Source organism: Manis javanica, chromosome 1, assembly GCF_040802235.1.
Source record: "Manis javanica isolate MJ-LG chromosome 1, MJ_LKY, whole genome shotgun sequence".
Lineage (NCBI taxonomy): Eukaryota > Metazoa > Chordata > Mammalia > Pholidota > Manidae > Manis > Manis javanica.
The window spans coordinates 182,783,037-182,800,663 of NC_133156.1; the positions used below are offsets into that span (position 1 = coordinate 182,783,037).

General features: G+C 35.5%; 1 protein-coding gene across 7 annotated transcripts in view; it reads right to left on the minus strand.

The window, feature by feature from the left end:
• Nucleotides 1-1,545: 1,545 nt before the first annotated feature.
• Nucleotides 1,546-17,627, minus strand: part of ZNF638 (zinc finger protein 638) — a 136,662-nt gene continuing 120,580 nt past the window's right edge. For 4 of the 7 annotated variants that reach the window (XM_073211653.1, XM_073211663.1, XM_073211660.1 and 1 more), the window contains 7 exons: nucleotides 10,800-12,024; nucleotides 10,140-10,205; nucleotides 7,757-8,711; nucleotides 6,847-6,951; nucleotides 4,145-4,246; nucleotides 3,311-3,429; nucleotides 1,546-1,867 (listed from right to left, as the gene is read on the minus strand). In XM_073211653.1, the coding sequence (XP_073067754.1) occupies nucleotides 1,802-1,867; nucleotides 3,311-3,429; nucleotides 4,145-4,246; nucleotides 6,847-6,951; nucleotides 7,757-8,711; nucleotides 10,140-10,205; nucleotides 10,800-12,024 (2,638 nt within the window). In that variant the 3' untranslated portion in view covers nucleotides 1,546-1,801. The remainder of the gene's footprint in view (nucleotides 1,868-3,310; nucleotides 3,430-4,144; nucleotides 4,247-6,846; nucleotides 6,952-7,756; nucleotides 8,712-10,139; nucleotides 10,206-10,799; nucleotides 12,025-17,627) is intronic. The other 3 variants (XM_017668639.3, XM_073211658.1, XM_073211656.1) reach the window with 3 other exon arrangements.

Sequence of the window (17,627 nt, forward strand, 5' to 3'; positions counted from 1 at the left end):
AGGGGAGGAGTGTGGGAGGGTGGGTGGGGAGGGAGAAGGGGATTGTGGAGTATCATGATTGGTGCACATGGTGCATGTGGGGTCACGGGTAAGGCAACGGAACTCAGAGAAGACAAATAGGGACTCTGTGGCATTTTACACTGATGGACAGTGACTGCAATGGGGTATGGGGACGGACTCAATAGTAAGGGTGAATGTAATAACCACATTATTTTTCTTGTGAAACCTTTGAAGAGTTTATATCAATGATGCCTTAATAAAAATAAATACATTTTTGTATTTGGAGCCCAATGATAAAAATTCCCAGTCTTAAGTGTAAAAAGCAGTGGAAAAGAACATTATTCACAATATACAACTAACCATCAACACCACCTGTCACTAGGATAAAACACAAAAATCACTTTAGCAGTGATTTATACTTAACCAGTTCCTCTTATTCTAATTTAGACTCTAAAATTCTAGACAACTAATTTGAAGGAAATAAGTTTCACACTTAAATTCTCAAGATTAAAACTCCAAGGCTTATCTGTACAAGATTAAAGAAGCTAACCATTAACTTCTTTGTTTTTTCTTTAAAGGTAAGATTATTTACTCTGACTGATGTTTTAGTTTGCTGGCACCTTATTCTCCAACTTTTAATAAGTCTTCTCCCTCTTATTACCTCATTCACACATATGGTTTTAAATAATTACAACTCACTCTTGCCATTCGTAAACCACCTCCCTTCCAAGGACATTCCTTAGTCTGTGGCATGTAGTATTTTGTCACTTTGCTTGTGCTGTGACTAAGTCTCAACTGAGTGTATAGTGAGTTTGATGAATAATAAAAAACTGCTAGTTTTTCTTCACTCCATTCTTGATGACTCTGAGGTTAACTCTTGTGCTGTAAATGGGATTTAAGAGATCTAAAAAATAGTTGTTTTTTGTTTCCTCCATGCACCCTCTATTATCAATTGGTTCACTCTCATGTAGTACAGTAAGGAATCAGATACTAAAACAATTCAAAGTCAGCAGGCTATGTCCGAACAGTGACCTAATCTAAAAATTTACAGTACAGGGTTGTGTCCAACACCCAAGGATCCACTGAATTTTTTTTATACCTTTATAACTTTTTATAAGCACATTAAATAATAAGCCAAATGGTTTAAAAAGTAAGTCTATGGCTTACAGGAAGGCTGCTTTTCCTTTGTAGTTTCCAACTAATACTAAATGACTTGCTAGAACCTACCTTAATGGGTCCTGGCAGAAACAGATGTTAACCAGAAACAGAAAAATACAATCTTTCCAACACATTAAAAAAATCAAGCAAACTTATACTCAGAGCTACCTGGGTCAAACATGCTGCAATCTTATCTTATGCAGAAAAATTGAGAGTTTTAAGAAATCTTTGACCTGTCCATCAATGGATGAAACAAAGCAAAAACACTGTCATAGTATGACTTCTAGTATTACATGAAGAACCCCCAAATAATAGCAGTTGTACAGAAGAACCCCACCTGCAATCAGAGGCAAGCAAGTCTTTAATAAGTCAGCCACAAACACAAAATTGTATTTTAAATATACAGTAGGAACATTTATTTTAACACTTCTAAAAGGTATTTCTCCATGCCTGCTGATTTGATATAAAAATCAAACTCATCATACTTTCCCCATCAGTCACTCTACATCAAGTGCAATCAGAAATTTGTACAACATGAGTATTTGCTTCTGAAACAAAAATTACAAATTAAGTGATAACAAAAATACACAAATCAACTGGACCCTAAATGAATTACTAATGAATTCTCTCCCCTTCCCCCCAATCACCTAGAGCTTCTTTCTTCAGCCTCATTCTGTTCCTTTTCTTTTCTTTGCTTGGCCATGAACTTCTGTTAAAAGCAATTGCAATATGAAATATTTATTAGATGTTGTTTTGCTGTGTATACAAAAATATCTACTGTATTTCACTGTATTTACAATTTAAAAGAACCTGATCCTACAGATTAGAAACTAGTGCCTTTCATTAACATTCCTTCCTTCCATTCATCAGTCATCTGATATTTATGATATACCAGGCACTCTGCTTGGGGATTCAGTGGTCAATTAAGATAGGTAAGGCCCTTTACCTCAGGGAACTTACATTCTAGTGGGGGAAGAGAAACAATAAAATAAGTAAATATTTTTGGGTGGTGTTAAGCACTATAAAGGGAAGAAAATACAATAAGGTAACTGACAGAAGTTGACCCTTTTTGGGAGTGGGAGTGAGTATTCCAGTCTTTCTTAGGCAAAGGCCTTTGTGGGAAGCTGATACTTGATCAAGACATGAAAATGAGAAAACCAGTGGGACTGGGAGAGGCAAAGTAACAGCAACATAAAGATGCAAAGGCAGCAAAGGGACTTTTCATGTATGAAAAGTAAAACAAAAACAGCTAGAAAAGCTGTGAGATCAGAGAAGCAGAACAGAATCAGATCATGTAGGACCTTACAGATCCACAAGAAGTTACGATATAATTCCAAGTATAATGTGGAATTTTTACTTTTAGTAGAAGATTTTAAATGGAAAATGACATGATAAATTAAGAGCACAGGCAGCATAGCAAAATGTTAAGGCCTAGAAAAAAAGAGCTTGTTTAAAATCCTAGATCTGACAATAAACAGGTATGTGACCTTGGGATTAGGTACTTGGATTTAGATAATCCCTGTATGATAGCATCTACCTCCATAAGGTTTATGGGGGAATTAAATAAACTCAGCAAATAACAGCTCAATAAAATGTTAGATGAGTATCTGTGCCACACATTCAATATAGAAAATGTACGTAATAACTCTCATTCAGAAACAATCAGCCCCATTTCTTCAACTATGGGTAATGATGACTTTCTAGAGTAGCATTTCTCAAAGACATATACAACTTAAAAAGGAGAAAGGGATATGACTACACCAGTTTAGGAAATTGGTTAAATAAAGTTGAGTGAATTCTTTCTGACTAAATCATTCAGAAACTTTAATATGCTATATATGTTCATGACTCTTTAGGAGGGCATCAGAGTATCGCTTCCCACCACACTTTAATGGAGTATCACATGGGACTACTGATCTGTAGAATCCACTGGATAAAAGCTACCAGAAGAAAAGGAATAAAGACTTGAAGTTCCTGGCAGGGTACAGTAGAGGAGAGGAATAGGTTTTGGACTTATTAGAATAAACTGGCATAAACCCTCAAAAGTTCTCCCGAAGGGAAAGAATGTACATTTTGGGTGGACACTTAAGTACTTTATTATACCACCACCACCTGTAGAGTTTATGAGGAATTAAGAATCAAAAAAATTTACCTCTGTATTTTGCTTATGACGTGTACTCTTGCAGTGATTTGTCATTGCTTTTTCACCTGAATAGAAAAGGGAACAAATTGGACAAAAGAATCCAGCCTTCGGTACAAGAAAGTCTAAACCTAGAGGACAGGAAGAGCGGAGGGAGAAAAGAAGGGAGGAAAATTAATGATAATGTATCTGTTACTATGTTTATACAAATGTAATAGACATTGCTACATATCTAGGGATCAAGAGCAATTAGCTTTTAATTCATAAAAACGAGGTCTTTATTTTTTAACAAATTGTGTAATATTTGTTACAGGGCCTCCAGGAATGCCAGGGAATTCCTTCAGAACAGCAATTCACTGGAAAATAATCTGCTGGAGTATATGAAATAAACCTATTTACAAGAATCCCCTGTTAAAATAGGAAGAAGAGGCAGAACAATGGCAAACTGCTTGAGGAATATAAAGGGTAAACAAATAAGGTGTTCTTCAGCTCATCTCAGCCCTCCCGAACAAAAGTTTGCTAGCTAAGCTTTTCACCATGTTCTACCTAACTAGAATTTCTGCCTATCAAGTGTAACTCAATTCTTACCAGAGCAGCAAATAAAGTACCAGTAATAAAAGGAAAGATATGTCCCAGACCTCAAGAACGCAATAAAAATATCCTTGCCAGGTAAAAACACAGCATAAATAAACTCGTCAGAATTGCCAATGGTGCAAAACTTGCTAATTTCCACTCTAAAATGATCAAAGCAAGGTTACTCCATTACTCATCTTAACAACAGAACACTTATTTTGGTACTGAATTTTAATTTATATGTATAAGGAAACAATGTCATTTTTACTTCACCTTCAGGGACATCAGGTGCCACTGATTTCCCTAAAGAAGAATCCTCAATTTTCTTTCGTTTTCGTTCAGGTTCTGACTCCTTTAATCCAGACTCTTCATCAACTAAAGTCATTAAATTTTTCAAGAGAAAGTTATTCAAAATACATTTATAGACTTTGTGAGGCTAACATCAGATAATCCCTGCCTCCAAAGATTAATTTACGGTTCACCTAAGTAAACCTTCCTTAGTAAACCCAACTGACCACTCTTAAGATTCTTTGATATAAGAAACAAACGGGTACATCTGTTCAATCTTATTAAATGGATTTAAGGATATAGAACTAAAGCCAACAGACTATTTTATACATCGTCCAGAAAGAATTTATAGGCGAATGGAAGAAGTTTAATTTCTTTAATTACTGGCAAGAGTTGGCTTGTGTATGCAAAGTGCTGGGCTTGTGGGAAGAGTTGGATTACAGGGTAAAGAAAATTCTGATGCTCTCTACTGAAACCTTTCCAACCAAGAAAAACTGAGCCTAAACTGATGGACCAAGGCCCTTTTTAGACAGAAAAACAAGTGAAATTACAAACATTAAAAAGCCCAGCAAAGTTAATAACATATAAGAAACATTCAATGTTAGCAGACTCTCTGTAATATAATCCTGGAGGAAGAGAAAAATGGAAACTGTTTCTAAGAAATCTGGTTGCCTGCCTCAATGCTGTAAATACCTTGCAGTGGTATATATAGTACTTGACAAATCCCTTTCAGGTATGCATTACTCATTTAGCCTTTATCCCTTGTGAGGTAGGCAAGTCAAACCACCCACCCCCATTTCTTCACAGAGAAAGCAACATGGAGAGAGGTAGGAAACTGGTATGGCTAAGGCTGCACAGCTGTGACAAGAGGCTAGAACCAAGACTTCAAGTTCATTGCTTTCTCCATGCAACTACTTTCTGCCAAATCTGAGGGGATGGACAGAAACCGTGAAATTTACATTTTACAAGTCATCAGAGGTCCATTTAAAAAGGCTGTCTCCCTTTTCTTGACAGTTAAAACAGCCTCTAATCTCTTCCTACAAAAGTCTATTCTCTCACCAAACTAATAAATTTTCTCAAACACATATGCTCCCATTACTCCAAAGGCACATTTATCTTATAATATAAATTATATAATAATTTTAATATATTAAAATAAATATTTTAAGTTCAGAATTATATTTGTGACTATTTCTTCAGCCTGTTCTTTTTGTTGAGCCATACTGCCTCTATTCTTCACTTGAGATGAGGCAGCTCTCAGCAAGCTGGTAGCTGGTTGTCATATCACAAAAGAAATCCTGGGGGGGAGACCTTATGAAATCACTCTAGGGGCCATTTGTCAGTCAGCTAACCCACTATGGCTTGGTATCAAGGAGAGATTATAAAGAATACAGAGAAAAAAGACTACTCACTAGGCCACAGGAAGGCCACTGTCTTCAAGAAAGTAGGCATGATCAATAGCAAATGATGGAAAAAAGTCAAATAACACTATCTTAAAAAGGAAAATGAACTTAAAAAAACAAGCTTGACAACAATCCAATTGGGGGTTCTGTTATCAAACCAAAGAATCTTTTCAGGAAGGTGTTTTAGCAAGAAGCTGAAATATATCCAGTTCAATGGCAGATGAAGAAGTGAAAATGGGTGGTTCTTTCTAGATGTTTTGCTCTGGAAGGAAGGAGATGGGACCTAGAAGGACTCCAATGTTAAAGGCATGGTGTTTTAAATGGGAAAGAGTTGGCTGTCTTTTATGGGTGAGGAGCCCTGGTAGGTAAAATACAACACAAGGCAGAGGAGATCCTATATTTGCCCTTGTAAATAGAAATGAAAGGTTACCTAGTGAGGAATAGGCTAGGTGATGCAGAACGGGGAAGAGGGCTTATGCTACTCCTGGTTAGAAGAAGAAAAGGAAGGATGCCTATAATATACTGTGAAGCCAGTACTGAGGGTCCAACTAAGATCAGATTCAATGAACTTGAGTGAACCACAGCTGGTAGTTTTTACCTTAGAAAAGAGAGGACAGAAAAGCAAGAGAGCAATTGTGGAAGGTGCTACAAAGAGAATGGAACAGAGACACTCTTACAGTGCTTTTTAAGCCATACTGGCAGTTGATTTTTTTGCATTACCTCTCTGAATCAATAAACTTGAGATCTGGAACTGTGTGCTTTTATTTTCCTACCCTTTTTAGAATTTTGCTGTGACTATAACAGACAGAATGACAAATATTTGTTGAGTGATTCAAGTACTCTCCCTTACTAGACACTGTTTCCTATTTGTTTCAACATAAATTTATTAACATTATTAAAACATCGTTTAATTCACTGGTCAACTGCTTCACAGCACCCACAAAACAAGGGATCTGGTCCACAAATAAGAGCTAGTTAGTTCTACTTGATGCTACAACATGATCACAATAACCTTTCATGGATCATTTCCACAAATTTGTCACATTCTATTTTAACAGGATAACTTACTGTTCTAGTATCCCATTCTGTTATGTTCCATTATCTCTCTAACTACAAAGATAAAAATCTTTATCCAGACCTAGTCATTATAAGCTGCTTTCCCCATCCACCCCTACTCTATTTCACTGTTTTTGTACTTTTCTTCTTAGATGGTAGATATTGGAACTTCAATTACCACCTTGGGCTGTGTTACTCTCCTCCCCTCTTCCATCAATACTGCTTTACCTTCAGTAATTTCAAAGGCCTCTTCTCCTTTCGCCAGTTCTGTCACAACAGCTTTTTCCGATGGTAGCATTTTCCCAATTCTTATTCTCTTGGTTGGCATTTTAACTTTAAAGAAAATGCCTAATTTATTGCTACAGTAACAGTATTTAAATTGCTTTTAACTCTGAATAACAACTTTAACACCTTTTTGTAAACAATACTCAAAATCAGGAAGGAAACTCATTTCTAATACAAAGAGAATTCTATTTTAAAAATACAGCATTAGTCTAAACATTCTCCTTGTATTTTCCCATATCTTGTTCCAAACTACAACTTCCTACTGCTTTTCCCAAGGAGACTATAAGTATTTTTCTGTTTTGTTCTATAAAACTGTAGGACCTTCCTAATATTTTTTGTTCTTAGTTTGGTTAAATCTTCCAAGTTTTTCTTATTAGAAATTATTTTCATCTTCCAATCTTCCTCAAGGACTGGAAGTGAGCTGACCTATTATCCTATACCATCAAAATATTACTTAAAAGTGAAATGGAACCTTCATGTATTTTTCTAAGTGCTAAGTCTAGGCAAAAACTGGGAGGTTTTTGGTATAAAACATCCTTCTACTTATCAAAAACTGTGTTTTCCCAATAATACAAATATACATTTTCATTCCAGTTCTAATGTGGACGCTCTAGCTTCTTTTCTCGTTTTGTTATCCTTTCTTGGGGTGTAATATATTGGGACAAAGTCTGTTCTGTTACAAAGAGAAGTGTGAAACTTGTACACATTCTTTGGAAAATATCACTGGCCATATCCGTTAGCTGCTTGCATCAATACAAGATGAAATTATTAGTACTACTGCAATATATATTTTTAACATTTAAAATGCAATCCCCTCTTAAAAACAGGAAAACTACCACTTCTAAGTATCTACCTGCTAAATGTCTTTCAATCATGGTTTTCAGATCTTCTTCCATAACATTCTCATCTACTAGACCAGAGTAGGAAAAGGCTTCAAGTTTCATCTTCTTTGTGTCCACAGCTCTCTTTTTTCTATCCCCTCTTTTATCTGAGGGATGGTCACTTTTGCTTTGTGCTAACTCAACTTTAAAATCATTGTCTCCATCTTCCTCCTCTCCAACTTCATCAACAGTAACAAAATTAAGCTCTTCTTTAAGGTTGTTGAAATCTGCCAGAGAGTCTTCATCCTCTTCAGTTACTTCATCCAAAGTCACTAAATGTAAATCACTGTTGTCATCTTGTATTTCATCTACAGTAACTAAAGTAGAAGGGTCTTCAGGCATCTGAGAAGAAATGAATCCAATGGAATCTCTTCCATTATTTCCCTCATCTCCTTTAGTATGTAAAGTAGCAAAACTTATGTCTGCTGAGTCATTTAAAGGTAGCTCTTCTACTTCTCCAATTTCATCCACAGTTACCAAGCGTTCCTGTTTAAGAAGATCTTGTTCTTCAGCCACGGACAGTACTGTTACATCTTCAGGTTCACTGTGGGAAATGTAATCATCTTGCTCAATTAACTCATCTAATGTAAGGAGTGAATTTGAATTTTTTACCATTTCTTCCATATTTATTTCTTCTTCATCAATTACTTCATCCACAGTGACTAGAGTTTGTGCTAGATGAGCAGCTGTATCTTCCTCTTCCCCAATCTCATCCAATGTTACAAAAGACAATTCCCCCTCAACAACATGAGGGGCAGAAGTTTTCCCCTTCTTCTTCTTTAAGTTAAATTCAGAAGAAGGGGTGTTTTTGAAAGCGTCTTTCCTTTTACCCTTTAGCGGGTTCTGCTTGGCTTGAAAAGGATTCACTTCTTCTATAACCTCATCCACAGTAACAAATTCATCCAAATCAAATGGAAATAATGGTTCCTGTCGGAAAGGTAAAAAAAAATCGGGAAATTGTGAAAAACTACTGAAATAACTGGCTACGTTCCAAACAGTCCCACTAAGTGCACATGCATGAAGTATTATTTTTGAGAATTTCAGTGCAGAGAAGATTCCCAAAGGCTAAATTTAGTTATTTTTTAAGCCCCACAATGAATTACTGTAATTCACAAAGTAAACTATTGCAAAGGTAAAATCCTAACTATCAGTTTCCACCTTTACTTATTAAATAAGATTACAATTATTTCCTACATGATGAATGAATTTTGGAATATGAAACAAAGAAATACTATACCTTTAAACCATTTATCAAATAAATTTACTGTCCCATGTTAAATAATATCTAACAAGCTATCTAGGAAACTTAATGGACTACTAAAAGCAGCTCAAATGCAGGTAGAAAATAAACAGCCAACAGCTAACTATCCAATTATTCCATTGAATAATTTATGTGCATACTACATATTTAAAAATACTCAACACTATAATTGCAATATAGTCTGTATTTTGATCGTTATATGGAAAAACTGTTACTAAGACTTAGCGCCAAATATAAGTGCATCGAAAAATGTCAAATATAATTGCACTTGAAAAAAACTATTATCTGTAACTTGAAAAATGGTGCCAATACTAAAGAAAATAAATTTCATCAGGGCCCCCATACATTTAGTTTGCTAGCTATGATCATTACTAGTACATGTAATAATGACATTAGAATATATACCCAGTAATCTTGGAATTTTAGGGGGTGGGGGGTAATCTGCAAGCAATTGTATTATCAACTTATTAAATCAATGGAACTGACCATAATCTTTATTTCTACTTCTTAAAACTCATAACATTTTTCCTTGCCCCAATAAAATAGGATCAAATTCATCCTCTGCCAGGGGTAAAAAGCAAAATGACTGAAAAAATATTCTATGAATGGTGGAAACCTAAAATACCAAACAACCAAATACAATAGAAGACATTTACTTGGCAGAATTCAGTATCAGGGAAGTAAATCTTAGAGCCCATCCAGCTAGGTTAAATTAGGCCATACCAAAAGGATCACCTATTTGCAAGTTCCACAAAATGAGGAGGGCTCTTGTCAAATGCCAGCCTCCTTTACAGACAGGATTTTATTCTGCCTTTATAACCTATTCCTGTTAATATGAGATTGGAGGTATTTTCCTACTCTAATTCTCTTTCCATCCCTATGTAGCTTTCTGTCTGGCACCAAGAACACAAACTATTTAGCGTAGCTCAAGGTCAAAAGATAACTGGTGGTAGGATCAAAAAAGTAAAACATCTCATTCCTGTCCCTTGCTCTCTATCAAACTAGTTATTATAGAAGAGACACAAGTTAAGGTAGATGAGCTCTTCCATGGAGGGATGGAATGGAAAGCTTAGTGTTAGTGGATTGTTTCTTACCTCTTTAGATTTAAAACTTCTACCAGTAGTGCTTTTAGGATTCTTAGTGTTTTGCCCAGTCAAAGTCTGAAACATTAAGTAAGAAATACAGAAAAACAGACTTTACAGCTAGGTCACTAACGTACTTTAAAAAAACAACAACAAAAAAGAAAGAACTCAAACAGCAAACATCATCCAAACATATTCAATTATGTTCATATGTAACAGGTACAAACTAAGTAAACAATTATTTAAAAGCATAGGCAGCATCTCTGTAAGTTGTAGTTAAATTAAGTTTTACTGGTCTTTTTTCCATATAGCCGCAATAAGTTGGGCAATCAGGAAGTAGATATAGGAAGTTTCAATTTAAGAGAAAACAGTTTCCCACTCAGAAGCAGAGGGCTATATCACCTCAGGAGATTCACTGTAGACTATTTCTTAAGCCAGTTATATTTCTGACCACATTTTACCCAAATAATGCTCTTCAAACCTGTTAATAAATTATAAACTTGAGCTTATCATCCTAAATATCTACTGGCTTAAATCAATGGAATTAAGAAAGAAATGGGTGGTTGGGGAGGAGACGAAAAGTTTAAAACAAGACTACATCTCCTCCATATCTACAATAGCAGAGCTAATCACTTCAAAGATACACTGAGCCATTCTTCCTACCCTCCTCACCTTATTGCTGCTGTCATCCCGTTTCATGATGGAAGGTCTAGCCACTGTTTCCTGAGATTGTTTTGTAATATCCCTGTAATCCAGTTTAGAATCCTTGCCTTGCAGGGCTGAGATCCTTCCACTGCCTCCTCTGGTAACACCGCTCTGAGTAGGTTTGAATTTACTGCTGCTTTCAGCAAAGACGGACCTGGTACTTGTAGGTTTAGGTAGACCCAATTCCTTAGCTGAAAGTTTCCTTTCAGCATTTATTTGATCTCTGAGTACAGATTTTAGGAACCTTTTCTGATTTTCAGATTTTGAAGCTGTAGCTTTTGCCTTTGGAGAAGACACCATACCAGTCTTGGTGCTTGATTTACTGCTGCATGCATTTGATGCGGCCAGCATACCAGTTCTACCAGTTTCATCAGACTTACTGGCCTGACCCACTCCTTTACTTGGGTATGCCTTGGCCACAGCATTTTCGGCAGGCTTTTCTCTCATTGCTGCCACGATCTTTTCTAACTTCTCTGCAACCATCCTAGCATCACTTCTTTCACCCTTCTCTGTTCCTATTTGCAGATGCATTCTGGTTTCCTTAGTATTAAATTCATTCTCCTTCTTTTCATCCATGTTACTTTTTTCAGAAATTCCTTTTTTGCTCACTGCCTTCTCATCCCCAGGGGAAATTCCTGGCACTAAGGCCACAACACAAGTAGATGATACTATTTCTGAAACAGTTTCATGTCTGTCGACTTCAGCTACAGCTTCTATCATAGACTGTGTAATCCCAGAAAAGAAATCTTCTGCTTCAGATGGAGATCCTTCTAAAATGTCTTTGATGTTCCTTTCTTCTAAAAATACACTATCAGAAGTTGATAATTCTGTTTCAGGGATAATAATTTCTGCCTCTTCCTTCTCAAAATCAATGGTATATACCTGCTGATTTAAAACAGACTCCTCTACATTTTCCGTGACTAATTCAATACTGGCTGGAGTGGATGCTACCAGAGGAATTTCCACTTTGACCTCCTCCCCTTCAGTTTCCACTTCCAATGTTTCAATAGCAAACTCAGAGTCACACAGTGCTTTTTCAGGTTCTTCCTCACAAGGCTCTTCTTGCTTTACATAAGTTTCTGTTTGAATGTTGGGAATAGTTTCTTCTTCAACCTCACTAGGTTTAACAGAGGAACTATCAGCTGTTGTTTGCACCTCACTTTCATCAACTGGACTGTTTTTCAAGTCAGGGCTGAAAGTATTTGGAAACAAACAAAAAAGAACAGAAACAAAAACACAAACAAAAATCAAACTATGATGAGAATTCAACCATTATAAGTAATCCTGTTGATGCCAATTGTTAAGACTTCCTGATGCATTGGTAGTTAAGCATTGGTAAATCCAGTCAATCAGCATTAAAATGGTTACGATGTTTTGACAGAAATATGTAAATAATATAAAACTGAAGATGTCTTTTTAGTTCAAAGTAAATAATGGTAAAATTATGACCTCTGATATGATCCTTTTACTCATGCAAGTTATAACCAGCCTTTTTCCTTCTGTTGTTTCCACATGACATTACAAAATTGAATGTAAATTTGAGACATCTCAAATTACTACTAGTTCCTGTCTTCACAACCGTGGTAACTGAAATAAAGTAAGTGTACAGTTCTACGACAAAACTAATGATCCATGCACTGAAACTTAAATTTTTACAAGTGAACCTTACCTAAAAGGAACAGGAACAGGAACTGGAAGGGAGAAAAGGCCATACTCTTAACCACATCACCTCTCTTTTTAAAAACGTGAGACAGATTTGCTTTTCATTTCCCAAGAACTGTATTTATTAATAAAACTTAAAAGAAACTTTTCTTTAGAAATATCTTTTAAATACTCTTGGAGATTTAAACTTAGAGATGAAACTACTCTTATCACCTTAACATAAACATAAATGTAACATAAACAGTGTTATTATAAAGTATGTGCCTTGAGCTACACTATGAGAAGGAAAAGAAATCTTCCCAGTTACAGATATTAATTTAAAATCTAAATACATAACTTAAAATTTTAAGTAAAATTATTCAGAAGAAATGAAGAAGATAACATGGCAGGTATATGCAACTGATCTTCCCAAATCCAAAGTAAACAAAACTATGCGATTCTATAATTCAACTACTTTCACTGAGACAGAGACAGAATAAACTGTTTTTATATTAATGCTCCATAGATCAGAGGTTATCTTGAAGAGTAACAGGGAAAACATTAGCTTCTAAAAATATCCAATGTCCAGCAGGCTATCAACACAAATTAAAATCTAACCAGTACATTCACTTAATCACATTAGAAGCAGCAGGTTGGAGGGTGACCAAGTGATGGCACCATATCAACACTTCATAGTAAGCAGCACTGATTTTTCTCTCTTACTTTTCAATGAAGAAGAGGATGGGACATCCCCTTTGGTATGTTTTCAAAGGGTGGCCATATATCCTTTAATTCATGCAAGATGGTGTGTATCTGGGTCCTGAGATGTTGGTATTTCAGAAGTATGGGAAAACTAAGTGTTACCACATCAGGGTCTCATCATTTGAGCCAATAAACTGATCAATCCCCTAAAATGGTTATCTTTAAACTTCCAAAAACTTTTCTAAGAGATCAGAGCAACACCTCTTGATGTGAACTTGTAAAGACAGAGTTTGAGGAATTTTATTTAAGATAAATAAGCCAGTAACCACAGAACTTAATCAATATTTATTCTCTTCCTTTATGTAAGCTTCCTTTTGCATGCAGAGAGGGTTTAAAGGTTTTTATTTTAAATAATTCACATCCCTTACATTAAAAAAATAACAATGCCTGGTTTTAAGTGTTCCAAATTCTTAGGGCTAGTCAAAATAAAACTTGTAGTCAAGCACAAATATGACAAAAAAAAGAAAAAGTTGTGACATTCAGTTTACAGCAGTCATGTAAATATTACTTCTCAAAATATAAACTTTTGTTTTTAAATTACCAGACTCATTTTCAATAATGAAGATTAAATTTCTGCCTTACTACAGAATTGCACATTAACCCTTAAAGGCTTTATGAATTAGGCCTATAAAAAAATACCAATCTATTGGGCTAGAAGGATAATAACAGAGATTTTGATCCCTGGCTCTAAGATGTAGCAGGTCCTTCTCCTTTACCATATTCAAAGTTTGTACAAAAAAAGCTATTATCTCATATGCAAAATGAATCACTATGAAGCTCCACAGTTCAAACCGAGATCATGGGCCTACTTGAAAAAATGGCTTAATTGTGTATTTGTTCTTATGTGTTGGTCTTTTTAAAATTAGAGTGCTTTTTCATAAAACAAATTTACCAGAAATTAATATCTAGTCCTCTGGTTCATTTTACAAGGCTGCCCACTATCTCCACTTTTATTCAACACAGTACTGGAGGTCCTAGCCAAGACAATCAGACAACACAAAGAAATAAAAGGCATCCAGTTACGCAAGGAAGAAGTTAAATTGTCACTGTAGATGACATGATCATCATACATAAAAAACCCTAAAGAATCTACCCCAAAACTACTAGGATTAATAACTGAATTCAACAAAGTTGCAGGATACAAAATCAATACACAGAAATCTGTTGCATTCCTATATAATAACAATGAACTAGCAGAAAGAAATCAGGAAAACAATTCCATTTACAATTGCATCAAAAAGAATAAAATACCTAGGAATAAACCTGGCCAAGGAGGTGAAAGACTTATACCCTGAAAACTGCAAGACACTCATGAGAGAAATTATAGAAGACACCAATAAATGAAAATATGTCCCATGCCAATGGATAGGAAGAATTAACATTGTCAAAATGTCCATCCTGCCTAAAGCAATCTACAGATTCAATGCAATCCCTATCAAAATACCGACAGCACTTTTCAACAAACTAGAACAAATAGTTCTAAAATTCATATGGAACCACAAAAGACCCCGAACAGCCAAAGCAATCCTGAGAAGGAAGAACAAAGCTGGGGGGATTATGCTCCCCAACTTCAAGCTTTACTACAAAGCCACAGTAATCAAGACAATTTGGTACTGGAACAAGAACAGACACGTAGATCAATGGGAAAGAACAGAGAGCCCAGTTATGAATCCACACATACATGGCCAATTAATATACAATAAAGGAGCTACAAAAAAACAATGGGAAAATGACAGCCTCTTCAACAACTGGAGTTGGCAAAACTGGACAGCAACATGTAAGAGAATGAAACTGGATTACTAAATTCATACACAAAAGTAAACTCGAAATGGATCAAAGACCTGAATGTAAGTCATGAAACCACTAAACTCTTAGAAGAAAACATTGGCAAAAATCTATTGAACATAATAATGTGGGGGCAGGGGGTACTGGGAGGGCTGTGCAACACAGAGAAGACAAGTAGTGATTTTACAGTATCTTACTATTCTGATGGAGTGACTGACTAATGGGGTATGTGGGGGGGACTTAGTGAAGGGGGGAGTCTAGTAAACATAATGTTCCTCATGTAATTGTAGATTAATGATACCAAAAAAAAAATCTATTGAACATAAACATGAGCAACTTTTTCCTGAACACATCTCCTTGGACAAGGGAAAAAAGAATGAACAAATGGGACTACATCAAACTAAAAAGCTTCTGTACAGCAAAGGAAACCATCAGCAGAAAAAAAGGCATTCTACAGTATGGGAGAATATATTCATAAATGACATATCCAATAATGCTGGCAAGTATGCAGAGAAAGGGGAACCCTCCTACACTGCTTGTGTGAATGCAAATTAGTTCAACCATTGTGGAAAGCAACACGGAGGTGCCTCAAAAAACTAAAAATAGAAATACCATTTGACCCAGGAATTCCACTCCTAGGAATTTACCCAAGAAAACAAGACCCCAGATTCAAAAAGACATATGCACCCCTATGTTTACTGCAGCACTATTTACAATAGCCAAGACATGAAAGCAACCTAAGTGTCCATTAATAGATGAATAGATAAAGAGGTGATCGATATACACAATGGAATATTATTTAGTCATAGGAAGAAAACAAATTCTACCATTTGCAAATACATGAATGCAGCTAGAGGGTATTGTGCTCAGTGAAATAAGTCAGGGAGAGGAAGACAAGTACCAAATTTCACTCATTTGTGGAATATAACAATAAAGTAAAACTAAAGGAAGAAAACAGCAGCAGACCCACAGACTCCAAGAGACTTGCAGTTACCAAAGGCAAGGGCTTGGGGAGGTTAGGTGGGGAGGGAGGGAGAAGGGAATTAAAGGGCCTTATGATTAACACACATAATGTAGGGGGTCACGGGGAAGGCAGTGTAGTACAAAGACAAGTAGTGACTCTATAGCATCTTACTAAACTGATGGACAGTGACTGCAATGGGGTGTGTGTGGGAGACTTGATAATATGGATCAATGTAGTAACTACAATGTTGCTCATGTGAAGCCTTCATAAGACTGTATTTCAATGATACCTTAATAAAAAAAAAAATAAGTCCAGAGTACAGGTAATTTCCCACACCCTGTCCCGCTCTCATCCTCCCCCCACCATAACAACAAGGTTCCAGTACCTTCAGAAGAGGCATACAATAAAAGCTGGACATGAGAAAAAAGGTTAATACTATACCATACACTTTCTGAGAAATTTTATACTGCAACTTAACAATACTGAAGATTAGTATGTATTCCACAGAGGGTCACTGGGATACTTCCAAACATTACTAATGAACTGGCGGAAGTTTCAACTTGCAGCCTTATTTGGAGCCTTAATAACATGATAAATAAATACATGTTTACATGGTGAGGGTGGGATGAGAACAGGCAAAATATAGATTATAATCAAGTTATTAGTATATCCACATGAAATTTCCTTTAAATAGGAAATATATTTTAATACTTTACACATCAATTATAAATAAAAGGGTCATATTCACAATGAGTTAGCACCCTCAAGTGTTAAAAAAAACACACACCAAGCACCTGTATTTTCTTAGCATCAGTTTACTCCAATAAAGAAATGTGAAATATTCAGACCACATTTTACATCTCTTCTCTAATGTCATGTAAATCAGGAAAAACTGATAGGAAAATGGAAATTAAGAGGTTAGCAATGCTCAAATTTTGGAAATTAATTTTATAAGATTAGACAACTATCTATAAATTTATTAAGAAATATTTTTTATTTTAAAAGTCAAAAAAATGTGAGAAAAAATGACCAAAACATAAACAGCTATTCTTGCGGACCTGAAATAAACTTTATCAAATGAGATATATAAAACAGATTTTTGGAAAAGCCTAGTTACTGACCAGCCAGAGTTACTGTGGCCAAACTGTAGGTCTATCTATACCACAGCATGTGGCACTGTCACTTATTAAGCCCTTTCTGGGCTTTTATATCAAACACTGCTGTTGGTATTCCTTCTTAGGCATATGAATGTAATTGGTATGATGATGTACAACTTAAAATTAAGTTTGTGCTAACACAGCAAACCTACTGCTCAAAGTTACAATATACCTTAATGTACTCTCATCTTTCAAGAATTACTAAGAAAAATCCAGACATCCTGTTTTTTAGCCATCTAAAATTAGCCATTACATCAAATAAGTAAACTTTCCATATTTAAAGATTTCTAAACTGTTCTTTCAAACTAATAAGCTCTTACTACATTAATTCTAACAAATAAGGGTAAATCACTTAGTATAAAAAAGGGAGGAGAATCATAAATTAATGATTCCTGATGAAGAGCAGTAAAAGGGAAGCTATTAATTGTTGAGGCAAAGGTGGTGATTAGAGTAGTGTTGATCTGGATGAGAATGTTATTAAGAAGA